The sequence below is a fragment of the Electrona antarctica genome (assembly GCF_951216825.1).
Source record: "Electrona antarctica genome assembly, chromosome: 5".
In the NCBI taxonomy this organism is placed as follows: Eukaryota; Metazoa; Chordata; class Actinopteri; order Myctophiformes; family Myctophidae; genus Electrona; species Electrona antarctica.
The window spans coordinates 25,369,732-25,390,032 of NC_136810.1; the positions used below are offsets into that span (position 1 = coordinate 25,369,732).

The window sequence follows — 20,301 nt, forward strand, 5'->3', positions numbered from 1 at the left end:
CATACTGGCATACGACGTACACAAATAAATGCACACACACACACACACACACACACACACACACACGCACACACAAAGACACCGCAAAACATCCTTACACACCACACGTACACACACTCACATATACAAACAAATACGTGCATGCACACACACACACACACACGTACACAAACACGCACACACACACAGAGACTGCCGTGTCCTTCAGCCCGAGCGTGACCTTGGGGTTGTTGAGGAGAGCTGGCTCTGAACTAGTGAGAGGGGTGAGAGTGGTGTGCATGTGACGTGTGTGTGTGTGTGTGTGTGTGTGTGTGTGTGTGTGTGTGTGTGTGTGTGTGTGTGTGTGTGTGTGTGTGTGTGTGTGTACCATTAAACCTGTGGGGGCTTCACTTCACCGAGGCTCTCAGCACTGCACAGCCGGGAGGGAGGGAGGGAGGGAGGCAGCAGCAACTGTAATAGTAGCCCTCTGCCTAATGTACTGCTGGGGCATCCACACAACTGAGGTGGTGAGAGCGGGCTGAGACCTGGGGGGCTCGCTGGATGGACAAATAACTCCTGCCTGGAAACAACAGGCTGGATGGATTGGAGACTATAGCCAGACCCATAAGCAGCCACTATTCAACCTTTTATCTCCATATTATTATTATTTGAATGCCCTATACTTACTTGTCAGTGACACACAACAGTAGCAAAAATGACTGCTCTACAAGCTGCATATGAATCCTGAAAAGTAACAATTTTGCATATATTGTCTGTGTCAGGTGGAAACCTCCAAAACTGTAATATATTGGCTATTTCTGCCCTGCGTCACCTGCAACGCATTATAAAATAGGCACACACACACACACACACACACACACACACACACACACACACACACACACACACACACACACACACACACACACACACACACACACACACACACACACACACACACACACACACACACACACACACACACACACACACCTGGGGTATGTGCAAGTCATACTCATAATACACAGCGAGTTGGGCTAAATCTGCATTTTGAGCTTGTGGATTGGCTATTTTCTTTACAACACTGTCCTATTATTATTACAGGGTCCCTATTCAGCCCTCACGGCTGGGGTGGTGGTGTTGGGGGGGGGGGGGTGTATGGAGGAGCTCCTCTCTCTGTATTTGGCCTCCTCCTTCATGTGATGGGCATGCAGAGCGAGCCCCTCATAAACATTTGAATGCCGTGTGTAGTTTGTCGCACCCTGAGTGAGAGGCTTCAGCCCCCTCCCCTCCAGTGAGAGGCTTCAGTGAGAGGCTTCAGCCCCCTCCCCTCCAGTTCTTGTCTCCATACAGCGATGGTGAGACATGTTCACTCTCTTCTCCATGCGGCTATAAACTCTTCCTTGGTTTGTTGATTTGTTCAATGTGTCTCAAGTGTGTCTCACGTTGTTAGAATAGTGTAAGGCTGCTCCGTTCTGGCAGAAATCACAGAAATTAAAGAGAATTTAGAGAACATTTCAACACTGAATCCAATTAGACTGAGTTTCTGGTGTCAGGGTGGTATAATGTCACTGGTTCTCAAAGTGGTGGTCTGGGGACCCCCAGGGCTCCTCGAAGTGGTTCAAAGGGGTCCTCCCCAGCAAAATAAAGTATATACATTGGTGGTTAACTGTCCTCTAATCTCTACCCATGCGTCAAATGTCCTCAAACGGAAACAGCGTGGGATCACTGTGCTCGGCCAGGCTGCATGAATAACAGCCGCCATCACCTCCCCCTCAACGGGTGGGGGTGGCTGGCTACTAGCACTCCTCCTCAAGGAGACACACCAGGAGCTGTGGAATGGACAGGAACACAACAGACTGGAGGATTTGGAGGATTTGGAATTTTAAAAACACTATTAAAAATCTTCCAATTCAGCCTATATTATTGGAACAATCAACCTGGAAAGTTAATCAATTCAGTTCATCCCAAGACCATTACAACTAGACAAACAAAAAAAAACACATATTTAAGTATGACTTTCCATTCAAATCCATGAACCAGCTCTCCATTCCCTGTGTCAGGCACAACACCCCCTCAACAGCGCAGATGTAATTGAAAACTTAGATTGTTAGTTAACTTGTAGAGAAAGAGAGAGATAGAGATAGAGAGAGAGAGATATATAGAGATAGAGGAATAAAACAGGAATGAAGGTTCAGTGACAGTCAGAGTGATAGAGGAGGTGTGAGTGCTGTCATCATTCATAACCCAGCCGGCTGACTGATGCCTCTGCAGTGAGAGCGACAGACAGGCGGCTCTGCCCACCTCGCCTGCACCGCCCGCTGACGACTATTGATCCTGGAATCTCATCAGGACCTGCCCTGCTGAGATGCTGCCACCAGACTGCCACATGTCACCACATGCCACCAGACTGCCACATGCCACCAGACTGCCACATGCCACCAGTAGGCCTGGCTGTCACAATTATTACTAATAATCGCCTAATCACAATTATTTTTGCATAATTGCCAATCGTTTCCATGTTGGAAAATGTCCATACATTTTAAAAATCAACTATTTCAGCTATCTTGTACATTTTTTGGAAAGAAAAAATTATGAACACATTCCCTGTTTAAATAAATCCGTATCCTGCCTTAGACGACAGCCTCTCGGCTATACGTAAACAGGCAATGAACCTGAAACCAGATGGCCGGCCCCATCCACCTCCATTTGTTTACATTTTTTCAAATGCTTTTTATCTCAGATTCGGGCCGATAACTAAAGCATCGCTGATCACGGTTAAAAAAGGATATGTTTCACAGGTTGTGAATTTTTTTGCCTTCAAAACAAAGCTCAGAATGAAAAGATCTTGGCAGGGAAGAAATAACAAATGGCCCACTGGTTTAGGGTACAGCTTTCCTCACTAATCTCCATATTCTAACTTTTCGTGTTTTTTTCTGTTTTTTTCTCGTAAGTTAACGCCCTACTACTTGATCATTCTACACTGTAGAATGATCAAGTAGTAGGCCTAGGGTGTTCATTTACCAAAGATCTGCTAGCTCAATCTAGTTTGTAGATCAGCTCCTTTTGCTATTTGTTTTTATTTGAATCCTGAAAAGTAACAGTTTTGGACATATGAGGTTTCCACCCGACAAAGACAATATTCGTGAAAAGTGGTGAATCAATACATATTTCAATAAAAAAAAATACACACACACACACACACACACACACACACACACACACAGCTGAAACTGTCGCAAAGGGGGTGGGGAAAGACAGAGCTATAATAAGAGGTTATTAAATCAGTCTTCTTTGCCTCGTTTTACATATTCATCATAAAACTAATGCAATTATCAATACGGTTAATCTATGTGGCAGTCACGTGGTATGAAAAAGCCATTACTCGTCGTGAGCCTTCTTTAATGAACAAATCTAATGAAGTTTCTGTAATATTTCGCACGTGAGTGCGTGTGTATGTGAGTGTGTGCGTGTGCACACGTGCGCAAGTGAACATGCTCCCTGATGAGGTAGAAGGGAGGGATTAGGGGGGGTCTGATGAGACCGTAACCCCTTGTGAAGACAAAAGACAGACAGATCCATTGGAAAAACATACTCAGAGAGATTTATAACTTATACTCCATCACGTAACGGTGTTGCTTGCCAAAAGATAACTGATTTATGGCAAGCCACGCCATTTAATGGAGTGTAGATGAAGCTTAAAGATTGTATCAGTGGAATGTGAAGCACGCCGGATGGATCCTCCTCACCTGACGAAACATGAACATGTTGCCAAAGAAAGGCGATGGTTTGGGATGTCTGATTCCACATCGAGACAGGAGAGAGTAGGGGGCGATCGAATACCTGTGGTACGAGAGAGAGGGGGGGGGGGGGGGGGGGGGGGAGAGAGAGAGAGAGCATTTAAAAAATACCTTTATTAACTTACTACAGGATAAGGAGGTAAAGATAACTATAGATTTTCTTGGCAATTATTCTATCATGATTATTATCTTTTTGGTTAATCAGATAGATAATATTAAAAGATAATGAAATAAGCATCCCCCCCCCCCCCCCTTTTCCATTGTTTTTCAAACAAGCTTTATTTACAGCTCATAAGTAAAGTGTTGCTGGTCACGGTTACAAAATGTAGGTGTCGGGTGAATTATAAAAAGATTGCGGCTAACTCTACACAGCCGTAGCTAACTTCCGGTTCTCGACCTGGGAGTTAATGGTCTTCAAAATAAGATATCCGTTTGGAAAGACCTCGGCAGGGAAGGGACACAGACTGAAACAATTCTGGCAGTCAATGAGTTAAAAATAATTTTGCTGGTGAAAACCGATTAAATAATCTGTATTATTTTGAGACCATTCCGACACCGATATGGCATTTTTATGGCCGATATGGCCAATCCCCATTATGCTACCGATTAATCGTGCATCCCTAATAAATAGTTTTGTAAATCTCTATGGGCTGAATGAATCTGTGGATGTAGAGCCAGTAAACAAAATGGCCACCACTGCTATGCTCTATTGTAATTATATTAATAATTATATATATTAAACTGGGAGTCCTTGAAATGAAAAAGGTTGAGACTCACTACACTAAACATCACTGCATCCAAACAAGGCAGTGTCGTCTGACACAAAGCAAAACACATGACACTTGAAGGATTTATTTGTGCTGCAGGGACGCGTAAAGAGAAATCCCCCACAGACTCCTAAAACCTGCACCATGTATTATTCATAATATACATCCAAGCCGTTTCTGCTGACATGCAAGTCCTTGGAACGCCCAGGCTGAGGACTTTCTGCTCCCGACTTTGTTTGAGGCCGAGGCTGGGCATTATGGGTATACAGCAGCGGGACGCTATTCACTTATGTAATAATGCACTGTCCGACCGGTTCGCTGATCCGGTTCTTTGCTTATGAATTCCACAGAATGGGAGGGAGAGAGAGAGAGAGAGAGAGAGAGAGAGAGAGAGAGAGAGAGAGAGAGAGAGAGAGAGAGAGAGAGAGAGAGAGAGAGAGAGAGAGAGAGAGTACTCCATCAAAGATTGTTTTACTTAAGTAAAAGTAGCAATATCGTAATGTGGAAATACCCGTCAAAGTCTAGTATTAATAATTTACTTCAGTAAAAGTACAAAAGTATTGGCATCAAAATACACTTAAATGACCAAAAGTGAAAGTAACTCATTAAGCAGAATGTCCCATTTCACTAAAGGTGGCCTTACACTAGCCGATAATCGGGCATTTTTGACGCTCGGGGGGTGCCCGACCGCTCAAAGCGCAATCGGGATCGGCCCGATCAACATCAAGAATGTTTGATATTTGCTCTGCCCCGCTCCGATTATCCTGTAGTGTGTGGTGCTATCAGATTTCAGATTGAAAAAAATCGGCTAGTGTAAGGCCACCTTTAGACAATTTAGGGCTGAAGTGGTAAATGTATGTTTTCTGTTTTGTAATAATAATCTAAAACTACAAAGTAACTATAAATTATAGTGGAATAAAAAAACTACAATGTATTGAACATTGGAAATACTCCAGTAAAGTAAAAAACTCACACCCACGTGAAGTGAGGGGCGCTCTTAACATCGTGCATCATGACGTAAAACAAAAAATGAAAATATCAATAAATTACTAGTTGTCATGAATTCATTCTTTAACACACGTTATTATTTTTCGACCATCATGCAAGGTTTAAAAAAAGTATTCTATATAAAAAAAACAGAGAGAGAGAGAGAGAGAGAGAGAGAGAGAGAGCACCGTGGGAATATATGTCCTGACCGATGAAAAGGCCAATTACTAGATCGTCTCTGTTGGGTGGAAACCTCACATCTCCAAAAAGGTTACTTTTCGGGATTCAAATTAAAAGAAAAATGGTATCAGACCTGCAAGCTTGAAACGTGCGTGGCACGTATTGATACCTTGATGTGACGCTGCTGTAGTATGATCATGTAGGACATTAATTTAGCAAAAAAGCACAGTTAGAATATGAAGATATAAGAGGTTTCTTCTGCCCAACAGCAATGAGATGCGCTGCCTCCCTGTGAGCTGCAGCTCTTAATAAAGCAGTTGGTCTAAACACACAAAGACACAGAGGGAGGGACACATGCAGGGCTGACTGCAGCTATCCACTACATTCTCTCCCATGGATTACTTTTTTGATTAATCAAATAATTAAGGTGTGTGTGTGTGTGTATATATATATATATTAGGGCTGGGCGATATGACGATATATATCGTATAGACGATAGAAAATGTCTATCGTGAAAAATGTTCTCTATCGTTTATATCGTCGTATTTTATGTCACAGCGCCCAGCCACGCTGTGCTGTTTTTTCACAACAAACATGAAGGGAGATGATGGCTGACGAGATTCAGAGCGGAGTAACACTAAAGTAACTGGCCATTCACTTTTATATATGCAGGTTTCATGTTGGGTCAAATTGATAAACTGCGTGAGCCACGCATGTTTTACACAGTTGCACAATTGAGCTTGTCCGTCGGGTGCAAACTTCTTCTACGTCTTTCCTCTTACCTGTCTTGTTTTATTGTTCCAAATAAATGATTCCATTTGAAAAGTCCTTAATTCAGCAACAGCTTCCAACAACAACAACAACACAAGACGCTAACTTAAGTTGTGATCATCATCAAAAAAAAAAAAGGAAAAGAAAAACATCCACTCCCATACGCACAGCTGGGCATGGAGAGTTAACGACGCGGTCGCGTTGTCTCTCACTCTATCGCCTGTAGTCAATTAAACATCGTTAAGCTTCCCAACGTCTTTAACAAACTACACTACAACTACAACAGAACCTATACAGAGCTTAAAATTAACTGAAACAACTGTGGCAGTGAGTGACATGAGGTATTTCTTTTTTCCTTAAGACAATTGAATGCAGACACAGGCCTGTACTTCAGTGTCTGAATGGGAAAGTCTTATTTCTTTATTTTTGCTTTTTAATTGTCATAATAATAATAATAATAATAATAACTATTATATGAATATAATACTGATGCCCTGCCCATGCACAGACAGGCCTAAAGCAAGTACAAAAAGAATACAAAATAATAATAATAATAATAATAATAACTATTATTATTATTATTATTATTATTATTATTATTATTATTTTATTTTTGTATTCTTTTTGTACTTGCTTTAGGCCTGTCTGTGCATGGGCAGGGCATCAGTATTATATTCATATAATTAGACTGGATATTGTGATTTTACATATTGTAATTGGCATAAGTTTGATATTGGCATAAGTGTTCTTTTCCTGTTTTTTTTAGTGGTGCAACCACTATGACAGCTATGTGTGTCCCTGTATCCGAGCACGGAAATAGCATAATTATTGTCACCACCAAGTGTCACTTGGTACAGTACAGTACAGTACAGTACAGTACAGTACAGTACAGTACAGTACAGTACAGTACAGTACAGTACAGTACAGTACAGTACAGTATATTGCTTGCTCTGGGTGGATCTTTGTTGGTTGTAAAGTGTCTTGAGACAACTTGTTGTGATTTGACACTTTAATAAAATTGAATTGAAAAATTGAATTGAGTACAGTACAGTACAGCCCAAGTACAGTACAGTAAAGTACTCAGCCTGAACAAAAATCTATTTTTTAAGATTAAAAAATCGGTATCGTAAAAAATATGCTATATCGTGAGTATATCGTTATCGTGATAAAAAAAATTCTATATCGTGATATGAGATTTTGTCATATCGCCCAGCCCTACTATATATATATATATATATAGCAGTAAGTTGTCCGTCTCTGTTCCCTGGAGTGTGCAGTCCCTTCCTTGGAAGGTTTTTTTCCCTTTTTTGATGTCTATGCCTGCTAACTAGACTTGCACCTCCCACGGGTCTTTTTGGATGTGCAGCAGTCCCCCTTTTTTGTCTCATACACACGCACACACGCACGCACGCACGCACGCACGTGTGTGTGTGTGTGTGTGTGTGTGTATATATATATTATAAACACTGTGTGTGTGTGTGTGACTGTGTGTGTGTGTAATAGTATATATACACACACACAAATCAATGTGAAATTTGTAATATATATATTATTTAATAAGCCATATTTTATACTTTGACGTACAATGGTGGCATGTGAAAATAGCATTGTGATCTAAAAGCGCACTTTTGAAAATCTAAATTGTTTGCTTTGCTGTTTTTTGTTTTGTTAAGCTTACTACTTTTTTCTCCCCAATTTAGTCATTGTGCCAATTGATTCCTCCCCTGGCTCACACATGTCTGAGTTTTCACTGCTGTTGTATCCTGCTGGCTCACTTGCCAGTGAGGAGCCCCCACCGGGAGGACGACATAGAGCCAAACCCTCCCGCCCGACACTCCTCACTAACAGGTGTCGCCCCAGCCTGTATGAGTGAGTGTAGTGACAAATATCATCCTCCCTGCCCGGCTTCCCTCCCACGAACACAGACCGACACCAGATTTAATTTAAGAACGAGTCACACAGGTTCAATATCCCACCTTGACGTCACGTACCTGACTGTAGCCAGTCAGTGTACATAACTTAACGTAACTGTCTAATATCTTCATATATCAACTTTTTTTTCTTCATAAAGTAATGCCCTACTTCATCATACTATAGTATAGTATAGTATAGTATAGTATAGTATAGTATAGTATAGTATAGTATAGTATAGTATAGTATAGTACATATACTTTTGTGTGACAGAGTATAGTGTCACACAAGATTAGTGAAAATAGCTGATCACAACATGTCACTTTGCACAGCGTTGTGAGCTTGTAGATAGTCTATAGATATGGATGTTTCTATAATAACAAAATGTACCAACATAAACGCTGTCATCCACAGCAGGGTCGCCGGGCATCAGAACCGATCCTCTCCGACTCCAAAAGGACCTCAAAATAGCTTTTTACTGTCACTGCTGTGCACTCCATCCCTTAATGTCCTCAAGGAGATAGATCCATTACCATATTAATAATGTGATGTGAACGGCTGATAGATTAAACTACAGCAATAAAGCAGGCAGGCCCAGCCAAGACACTACTGCCACACACACACACACAGTCCCATTTTAATGAGTGCGGTAATTATAACTATGTGTCAGAGCTGACAGGCAGGTCCTAACGCATGCATCACATCAGACCCAGTCCCATTCCCCGCGCGCACGCACGCACACACGTACACACGCACACACGCACACACACACACACACACACACACACAGGTTAACATTACTATACTTGTCAGGACAGCAATTTTATGAATGCCATTTTAACATAGCACATCTACTGTCCAAGCTAGATCAGCTATTTTTTAGGTGGACGACACTGGCGGCACACAAGTAAGTATAAATCATGTTTGAAACTCTAATTACAAGCCCTAAACGTAACCTCTAAATGTCTGATCCTAACCCCAACCTGAATCTCTTTCTAATGGTAAAACGTGTCTCTCTTGTGAGGACCAGGAAAATGGTGGACATTTGGTCCATGCAAGTATATATTATACAAACACGTACACGTCTTCCCACCATGTTAAATATATGGCTATAATCAGCTGCTTGTCTGTATAGATGTGTATGATGAACAGCCTGGCTTGTTGGTGGTTCTAATTGAGGGGAGCCAGCGCGTCCCGAGACAGCAGGTGCAGCGGCTAAATGCCACACGAGGGGACACCACCAGCAAAATATGCATTTCATCTACAGTATGTCAGTATCTGTATAACTCGGGGGTCTTCAACGTTTTCCAGATGAAGGACCCCTTAGCTCAGTAGCTCAGTGGTTCTCAAACAAGGAGGACCCCCAAATGAATGTGTATTTGGCCTAAGGACCCCCACCTGAAAAGGCATTGTGCCACGGACGACCCCCAGAAGAGAAGTTTTGTGTACACCACCACCCCCTCCCCCAACCAGTGGGTTTAAAGTCATTCCAGTTTCACATTAGAACATGAATCAAATATTAACCAACTTAAAGCTGCACTCTGTATCATTCTCAGGGGAGATACGGTAAGATCACAGGATATTAATGTCTCAATAATAGAAGAGCAGGGAGACCAAATACAACAATTTAGGCTTTCTTGAGTTATATACAAGTAAACGCGGGAAGCGAACGAAGCTGTTGTGGCAGTCTGACACACACACACACACACACACACACACACACACACACACACACACACACACACACACACACACACACACACACACACACACACACACACACACACACACACACACACACACACACTGTATCGTTCCAATTTCAGTTCGTAAGCCCTCTGGTGGCGGGCGGGTGGTGTTACAGCGTGACACACACACACACAGACAGACAGACAAGCTAGGCTGGCTTCTATAGTAATTGCTCACTTAGTTCGCAATCACTTCGTTCGCAATAATAAAGTATTCAATCAATCAATCCACCGCCACAGTTATGTTATATAGTATAACTGTATAGCTTTAAGCCTGATTAATATTTCACTGTAGCGTTGTAGTCTACCGGTATGTTAAAAATAAAACAGCAGCAAGGGCAAATAAGTAATACTTTTTATGCAGTATCAGTTGTGATTAATGATTAATGTCTCACCAGTCACCATTCTATACAACAGTACGTTTTTCCATTTTCTCTCACGTACATGATGTACCCCATTTGAGAAACGCTGACCTAAGTGATCCAAAGTTTCAATGTTAATGCATGTATGTTACCAACTATGATGTAACAAAGGTCCTTCTTTGCCCGACTTAACTTGACCAGCGATGGTGCAATGATGACCTAGAACAGCTGGATTTATCCTCTCTGCTAAAATGCAGAGAGGGAGAGAGAGAGAGCATCAAGTCCCCAGGGGTCCTTGGGGGGCGTGGGTATCAGGGGTTAGTACAAGCACTTCATCCATTAATATGTTGGCTATTAGAGATTATCAGATTTAAAAGCTCACAGGCACAGCTTGTATATTATTTTGTGGAGAAAAATCTCGAAAATGTTTGGAAGATTATTTGTATTATTATTTTATTTAAAATATATATATATATATTTTCTTTTAACACAAATCTGCTCTTCTGGGGGTCTCTGGACATTTTCAGATGGGGGTCCAGTGCTAAATACATTCTCGACACGAAAACGTGTGATTGTTTGCATTTGTTTCTGCATAGTACAGGATATTGTATTGGGTGGATACTGGCGTTCATTGTTGATTAGGGTCTTTGGCCGGCGGAATTTCCCCAGTGCGATCAATAAAGGCCTTATCTTAGTGATGGGATTCTTTAGGATTTTAACAATTCCGGTTCCTTAACGATTCCTATAGGTTCCATTTGCACACAATGGTAATTGTATAGCAGATGTGAACACATGCCAGCTCTGAAAGTGTGATTAAACTGGTTCCGGAAACAGTTCCATGCATCCAAATGTGAAGGAACCAATTCCGGTTCCTCAATAGAGGGTATGCGCGTGACATCATCATCAAACCAGGAAGTTATGCAAGAACGCCTACTGAGTGGCAAAAAACTACTTTCTGGCCTTGACAGCCCATACATCCACACAGAAAAGTCCTATCTGATTGCATTAAACAACGTTAAACAATGTTAAACTCACTTTGCATGTTGCTTTGCCACTCGATTTGCCACTCGATGTGCCATTCACTTTAAGCATGCGCATACTCTCTATTGCATTGGGCTTCGAGATCCTCAGTGTTGGATCTCCATTCCTCACGATCTAAACCAGTGTTGTTTTTGGCAGACATTTTCTATTTTAGATTTAGTCATAGTCTTTGGAATTAAACTTCATTTAGTTTTAGACACATTTTAGTGTTAGTCTATAGTTTTAGTCGACGAAATATCATAAGATTTTAGTCGACTAAATCTGCAGTTGATTTAGTCGACTAAAATGTGTTTTGGCGGGCCTTGATGCCATCGTAATGGCTGATTTTACACTGGATCTTTTGTCCACTAGTCCCTTCCTAACATTTTATTTTTTATTTGTTGACGAAATTGACAATATATTTAGTCTTAGTTTTAGTCATCATAGCTTTAGTTTTCATTTAGTTTCCATTTAGTTTCCGTCAGTGAAAAAAGGTAGTCGACGAACATTTTTCATAAATAGAATCTCTGTCTCTCACCAACCTCTAGCAGCCCCCCACCCACCTACTGTACCACCCCTTCCCATCCCAACAACAAAAACATAATCTATACAATCCCACAGGGAACACAGGCCAGGCGTAGCTCCGCTGTGGTGAAACATCCCATTTATTGCACACAAAACCCCAACATGACCGTGGAATGGTTGCTCGGGTTAATGTAAACAGCTACATTGTTGTGTGTGCAGGCAGCGATCCCGGCAGGCATGCTGGTTGAACTTATTACGCTGTCATCATAATGTGACACAGAGTTTACTGTAGCTCCGCGGCAGGCCACACTGAGCCTGCATTGTACAGTATATGTATTGTATGGACGGACGGTGTGGGATTGCGTTTCTGTACAGCCACGATCGATGTGACACGGCGGTTACCCGTCCAATGCGAAGGCGAGGACTTTTTACACAAGCAATGTTTGTTTGCCCTGTTGCTGTGGCAAGAAAGGCCAAGCTGAGAGTGTGTGTTGCGCGTGCGTGTGTGCATGTGTCTGTGAGTGAAAGAGAGAGAGAGAGAGAAAGAGAGAGAGCGCGCTTTGTTTCCATGGCTTCAGCCGCTGGGGGCACGTGGCATTCTTTGCTTGGAATTGCGAAAATAAATCTTACGAATATGACATTGTTCAATACTTGACACTGACAGTTAACAAGCACACAGCTGTGCGACACACACAAATGCTATTTGTAAACACAAGCAAAGGCCGTCCATACAGTATACACTGCTTTCATGAGTGTGCACGCACACACGCACGCACGCACGCACGCACGCACGCACGCACGCACGTCGCACGCACGCACACACGCACACACACTATTTAGTAACAGTTTAACTATTATTTCACTAGAAATTAGTCCAATGAGAGAATGTACAAGACCGACAATAGAGGGTATGCGCGTGACATCTTCATCATACACGGAAGTTATGCGGGAATGCCTACTGAGTGGCAAAAAGCTACTTTCTGACCTTGACAGCTCATACATCCAAACAGAAAAGTCCTATCTGATTGCATTAAATGACTTTAAACAACATTAAATTCACTTTGCCACTCGATTTGCCACTCGATCTGGTATTCACGTTATGCATGCGCATATATACCCTCTATAGCATTCAGTTGATAGGGTTGGAGAGAGCCTCCACTGTTATCTATAGGCCTAATAGATATTTGTAGAATAAATCTAATGACAAAATTATTATGGGCACAACATTTTTCAAATGGGGGTCTGTGGCCTTATACGCATCAGGGTCCTTGACATGAAAGTGATCATGATTGTGTGCAATAAGTTTAGATCCACCAGAGCAATGCGGGCAAAGAAGTTAAGTACCCATATGTGGGCTAAAGTCCTTGATTTCTTGCTGGCTAAAGTCCTTGATTTCTTGCTGGCTAAAGTCCTTGATTTCTTGCTGGCTAAAGTCCTTGATTTCTTGCTGGCTAAAGTCCTTGATTTCTTGCTGGCTAAAATCCTTGATTTCTTGCTGGCTAAAATCCTTGTTTTCTTGCTGGCTAAAATCCTTGATTTCTTGCTGGCTAAAATCCTTGATTTCTTGCTGGCTAAAATCCTTGATTTCTTGCTGGCTAAAATCCTTGATTTCTTGCTGGCTAAAATCCTTGATTTTGCGATGCAATAAGCTGTGTTTTATTTTATGCAGTGAAATTGCAGGAAGTTGTGAAATATGCTAAACAGTTGCGAAGTGTGCGAAAAGTTGTGAAATATGTGGGACGTTCACGCGAAAATATGTGATTATGCACCCTTTTGGAAAAATAATTTACCCCCGTCCCCTGCATAATTAGTGCTATTTGGCTGATTACGTGATCGCATTTTTCTGGAGGGTTTAATATAAGGCAGTGATCATGCAGGTGTGTGTAATGAGGCAGTGATCATGCAGGTGTGTGTAATAAGGCAGTAATCATGCAGGTGTGTAATAAGTCAGTGATCATGCAGGTGTGTGTAATAAGGCAGTAATCATGCAGGTGTGTAATAAGTCAGTGATCATGCAGGTGTGTGTAATAAGGCAGTGATCATGCAGGTGTGTGTAATAATAAGGCAGTGATCATGCAGGTGTGTGTAATAATAAGGCAGTGATCATGCAGGTGTGTGTAATAAGGCAGTAATCATGCAGGTGTGTGTAATAATAAGGCAGTGATCATGCAGGTGTGTGTAATAATAAGGCAGTGATCATGCAGGTGTGTGTAATAAGGCAGTGATCATGCAGGTGTGTGTAATAAGGCAGTGATCATGCAGGTGTGTGTAATAAGGCAGTGATCATGCAGGTGTGTGTAATAAGGCAGTGATCATGCAGGTGTGTGGATTAATAAGGCGGTGATCATGCAGGTGTGTGTAATAAGGCAGTGATCATGCAGGTGTGTGTAATAAGGCAGTGATCATGCAGGTGTGTGTAATAATAAGGCAGTGATCCGGCAGGTGTGTGTAATAAGGCAGTGATCAAGCAGGTGTGTGTAATAATAAGGCAGTAATCATGCAGGTGTGTGTAATAAGGCAGTGATCATGCAGGTGTGTGTAATAAAGCAGTGATCATGCAGGTGTGTGGATTAATAAGGCAGTGATCATGCAGGTGTGTGTAATAAGGCAGTGATCATGCAGGTGTGTGTAATAAGGCAGTGATCATGCAGGTGTGTGTAATAAGGCAGTAATCATGCAGGTGTGTGGATTAATAAGGCGGTGATCATGCAGGTGTGTGTAATAAGGCAGTGATCATGCAGGTGTGTGTAATAAGGCAGTGATCATGCAGGTGTGTGTAATAAGGCAGTGATCATGCAGGTGTGTGTAATAAGGCAGTAATCATGCAGGTGTGTGTAATAAGGCAGTGATCATACAGGTGTGTGTAATAAGGCAGTGATCATGCAGGTGTGTGTAATAAGGCAGTAATCATGCAGGTGTGTGTAATAAGGCAGTAATCATGCAGGTGTGTGTAATAAGGCAGTGATCATACAGGTGTGTGTAATAAGGCAGTGATCATGCAGGTGTGTGTAATAAGGCAGTAATCATGCAGGTGTGTGTAATAAGGCAGTGATCATGCAGGTGTGTGTAATACGGCAGTGATCATGCAGGTGTGTGGATTAATAAGGCAGTGATCAAGCAGGTGTGTGTAATAAGGCAGTGATCATGCAGGTGTGTGTAATAAGGCAGTGATCATGCAGGTGTGTGGATTAATAAGGCAGTGAGAATGCAGGTGTGTGTAATAAGGCAGTGATCATACAGGTGTGTGTAATAAGGCAGTGATCATGCAGGTGTGTGTAATAAGGCAGTAATCATGCAGGTGTGTGTAATAAGGCAGTGATCATGCAGGTGTGTGTAATAAGGCAGTGATCATGCAGGTGTGTGTAATAAGGCAGTAATCATGCAGGTGTGTGTAATAAGGCAGTGATCATGCAGGTGTGTGTAATAAGGCAGTGATCATGCAGGTGTGTGTAATAAGGCAGTGATCATGCAGGTGTGTGTAATAAGGCAGTGATCATGCAGGTGTGTGTAATAAGGCAGTGATCATGCAGGTGTGTGTAATAAGGCAGTGATCATGCAGGTGTGTAATAATAAGGCAGTAATCATGCAGGTGTGTGTAATAAGGCAGTGATCATGCAGGTGTGTGTAATAAGGCAGTGATCATGCAGGTGTGTGTAATAAGGCAGTAATCATGCAGGTGTGTGTAATAAGGCAGTGATCATGCAGGTGTGTGTAATAAGGCAGTGATCATGCAGGTGTGTGTAATAAGGCAGTGATCATGCAGGTGTGTGTAATAAGGCAGTGATCATGCAGGTCTGTGTAATAAGGCAGTGATCATGCAGGTGTGTGTAATAAGGCAGTGATCATGCAGGTGTGTGTAATAAGGCAGTGATCATGCAGGTGATCAGCCAAGGACAACATAACAGTGTTGAGCCTGCAGCAGTTATTAAGTCACTTCAGAAATGTCACGCGCACGACACGGAAATTATTAGCAGCAGCTATGAAACTGACACTGTGACTGCATTAAACCTGTCGGCTTGAGTGTGGGTTTGAGAGAGAGAGAGAGAGAGAGAGAGAGAGCCAGAGAGACAGAGAGACAGAGAGACAGACAGACAGACAGACAGACAGACAGACAGACAATTGTGCGCAATGTCTCAAGAACACGCACGGCCGCACGTACTGTATGTGGAATCTTGTGGATGTCTGCCCTGAGTGTCCATGCACGTCATGTTTGTGCCCACCCACAAGTGTGTGAACATCGGCCGCTGCACGTGCATGGATCTGCCTATCTGTGTGCGCCCGGCGTGTGCACGCACGTGTGTGTGAAAACGTGAGTGCAGAACTGTGTGCAGTGCATACGTGTTCGTGTGCATGCTTGCACAATGCACATGTGTTATTGTTGTTGAGGAGAGCTGGCTCTGAACTAGTGAGAGGGGTGAGAGTGGTGTGCATGTGACACGTGTGTGTGTGTGTGTGTGTGTGTGTGTGTGTGTGTGTGTGTGTGTGTGTGTGTGTGTGTGTGTGTGTGTGTGTGTGTGTGTGTCTTTATGGAGGGGAGTAATTGAGTGGTGGAGGACAGGGCTCAACACCACAGGGAGCCAGCTGGACTTATTAAGGGATGAGACCACCCCCCCCCCTCATCTCTCTCTCCCTCCCATTCCCCCATATTTCTCTCTCTCTCTCTCTCTCTCTCTCTCTCTCTCTGTCCTCCACTAAGGCAAAGCAGAGTATGGGGCAGAGGGGTAGAGAGATTGAAGGATACATGGAAGGCTGGAGGGGAGCGAGCGAGAGCGAGAGCGAGAGAGAGAGAGAGAACCCTCCACAGGAGACACATTGCCTCCACCAAGAGTGGGGGGTGGAGGTGGAGGTCTGGAAGGACGGAGGTGGAGTAGAGGGAAGAGGAGGGGTAGAGGGGTGGAGCGCTGAGCTTCAGGGACACACTGGAGGCTCAGAAAGAACAGAAGTGTGTGTGTGTGGGGGGGGGGGGGGGGGGTGGAGAGGTGGAGTGTAGACGGAGGAGTGGAGAGAGGCTGAGAGCCGAGAGGAAGAGGTTTAGGAAAGGATGCGAGGGGACGAGGAAAAGAAAAAGGGAAGTGAGGCAGGATTATTGGAGGATGAGTGGAATGTAGAAGCATATGACATGGATGGATGGATGGATGGATGGATGGATGGATGGATGGATGGATGGATGGATGGATGGATGGAGTGATGAAAGACGAGAGGTGAGTGGCAGGGACAGTCAATTCACAGCAGTGTCAACACAGACATAAGAGGGAATCGTTTTAATAGTTTCAATTAAATTGGAAGAAGAGTGAGGTTACTCAAGTGCACTAGTCTATAGACATCTCCCCAAACACCAACCAAGAACATTGGAACAGTCAAGAGACAGTATTCTAGTTTTCCAACAATCAACTGGAAAAGAGAAATTGGTGAGAAGAACACAGGGAGATTACTGTATTATCTGCTAGAGATTAGTATTAGTATGGTGATAATATTCATATGGCACATTTACATTGTATCCAGTGCCTGTTGTTCAGAGAGCTCTGCATTGCTGAATGGTTTGCAGGCAGTGCAGGTCAGAGAGTATTCAGGAGGTCAGTTGGTTGTCAAGGGGACCAAAGCTGACCAGATCAGACCTGTCTGGTTAGGATGCTGGCCAGGGTTTGACCTGAGTCCGATTCTACAAATGGCTTCTAAATCCTAAAAGTTTTCTGAAAAAACCTGTTTCTATGTCAGTGGTTCTCAAACTATTTCATGTCAAGGACCCCCAGAAGCCAGAATTATCGGTATGTGGCCGCCGACCCCCATCTATGTATGTGGGCCCCCAGAAGCAAAAAAAAACTCACTCTGAAAGAATATATATTCAAAGATTTGCGCAACAAGTGTGTGCCGAGCTATGAGCTTGTAGATCTGCTATTTTTCAATAGCTAAATTGTACTGAAAGGGTTTAAATGAAGCACTGCCACAGTGCAGATGGACCGTTGACCAGGTGTGATTCTGCACACCACACGTTGTGTATAGTAGGTGAAATAATTCTGGGCTGCCATCCGTCTTTCTGTTTAGTTTAAATAGAAAGCACAAACACAAGACCAGTATTGACAAAATGACATATCCACCATGCACCTCAACTGGCAACCCCTGAGCCACCACCGCCGCTCACAGCACGTCACTTCATGCATTGCTTGCTTGTACAACTGTCCATCTTCATTTGAAACTATCAATGCAGATAAAGGCAGATAAGCCAAAAACAAATTGTAAAAAAAAAAGAATGGTGGTCCCTTATTGGCCGTGCTCACCCAATCAAATCATCGCTATGGGGTACACACAAACACACAAAGCTGGGCATAGGAGGGCCTAGCGCCCTTCAAAATATATCTTGAAAGTGTGACAACTAGGGCGGCCTACTGATTTAGATGGCATAAACCCATCCTAATGGGTTTATGATGCTGAGAACGACACAGCCTAAAAGGAGCACCAACATAATATGGAACGTATGCGTTCAAGACTGACAGCCAAGCTGTGATGATGAAGATAGAGCAATTCAGAAAGTGTTCCGGTAAACAAAGTTCCTCCCGGAGTTGTGACTTTGATTGCCGTCATGTGTGTGCTTCTTCCTATATCCGGGGCCGATATACAGGCACACCAGGCAGATTGGAGCGGCTAAGAGTAATTACAGTTCAGTTTACAGTTAATTTCACTTCATGAATAATCCAGTGCGATGACTGACAGGTCAGCAAGCATGCGAGCAAAGGCACGCAGTACTTACAGCCCACACACAATCACGCGGGTATTATGATATTAAGCGCCGAAAGTAAATCTCTCTCCAGTGACTCACGGCCACGGGAAGCGATATGTGACAATTTGGAAACAGAGTGCCGCGCACCTCCATCTCCTCCGGGGAGAACCAAAACATCTCTCTCCATTTACTAGAGAGATAACACTTCAACGTCTAAATATCAACTGTATGTCTGCCAAGTGTGCCAACATTAAGCTGTGAAAAAGAGGGAGATTTTCTGGGGTGCAAATAGCCTATCCCCAACAACCCCCATTTAAACCTATACCACAGATTAACCACTTAAGCCGATTTTATACTTCCTATATTAAAAATTAGCAGATGCAATTAAGCTCAGAGCTTGTAGATCTGCTATTTTGTCGAAGTCTTGAAAACATTTTTGAAAGCTTTGTGGACAGTTTTTGCCTACAATTACATATTAGGGGTTAAAGTGTATATATTTCTTCCTGGGAACGGTTCATCCATTTTCACAGCACAGTAATGAGCAAGTGTTGTTTGCCCGGTGGTTGAAATCGGGAGATTTAAGGGGAGAAAATTACAAATTGGGAGCACAGCAGGAGAAAGGCTTTAACCCTTCGGGGAGTAGGGTAGACTCCAGTTAGAATCAGGATGTGTTGACAGGTATACAATTGAAACCGTTGCAAACGTCTCCGGATGGCTGCGGTGGCCTATAGCGTTGTGGGGTTGAAAAACACAGGCAAACACTTCTGTAAATCATCTCTTCCAGCGGCTTCCTGGAAGTGCTGTTGGTATCCAAGAGAGCTTTGCACAGACACTGCAGGCCGTGTCTGTAAATCATACCAGAGAACGGCGGGGTTGTTATAATTGCTTTGCAATGCGCGTGATGCCCCGGCGGATTAGCCATGTCATAGCTTATTGCTTTTTTTATTGTTAAGTGCCTCATAAAATCGGCATCGATATGTGCACCCATTGATTTGTGCACGGCTGGCTAGCTAGGCTCCCGAGACCCGCGAACACACATGGACACACACGATGCGTGCAGACACATACATGTGCAAAATTGCAAATACACACATCCTATGCCCCATGCACCGCTCTCTCTCACCCCCCCCCCCCCCCCCCCCTCTCTCTCTCTCTCTCTCTCTCTCTCTCTCGCAGACCCTCTTAATCCAGAGCGATGTACACTAAGCAAGGTAAACACGAGGTAATACATCAAATGCATAGAGACAGTGTAGTGTGCCTCAGTAATCTAAGATCATAGGTAAACCAATAACCTAGCAGGATCAGTCTAAACATTTTGAAACTACCATAAGTCAACAAATGAAAATGGCAATCTGTTTTAATTACATTTAAAATTTTAACCTGCATGGTCGTCTCTCCAAACACACAATTAAATCGTCAAATCTCAATTATTCAAGTGACAATTAATCATCAACTTAAACATGTAATGGTGACAGCCCCCCCCCCCCCCCCCCCATCAGTCACATGGTGGAGAGAGTGCCAGTACCAGCAGTAGAT

At 43.1% G+C, this 20,301-nt stretch overlaps 1 protein-coding gene and 1 long non-coding RNA gene across 3 annotated transcripts in view; both read right to left on the minus strand.

The window, feature by feature from the left end:
* LOC306923658 overlaps positions 1 to 20,301 on the minus strand; it is a 164,616-nt gene that overhangs the window by 87,201 nt on the left and 57,114 nt on the right. The gene's annotated exons all lie outside the window — the stretch shown is intronic.
* The window catches only part of tbxas1 (thromboxane A synthase 1 (platelet)), a 113,780-nt gene that overhangs the window by 67,744 nt on the left and 25,735 nt on the right, over positions 1 to 20,301 (minus strand). For both annotated transcript variants that reach the window (XM_079500840.1, XM_079500841.1), the window contains one exon: positions 3,729 to 3,822. In XM_079500840.1, coding sequence (XP_079356966.1) covers positions 3,729 to 3,822 — 94 coding nt within the window. The remainder of the gene's footprint in view (positions 1 to 3,728; positions 3,823 to 20,301) is intronic.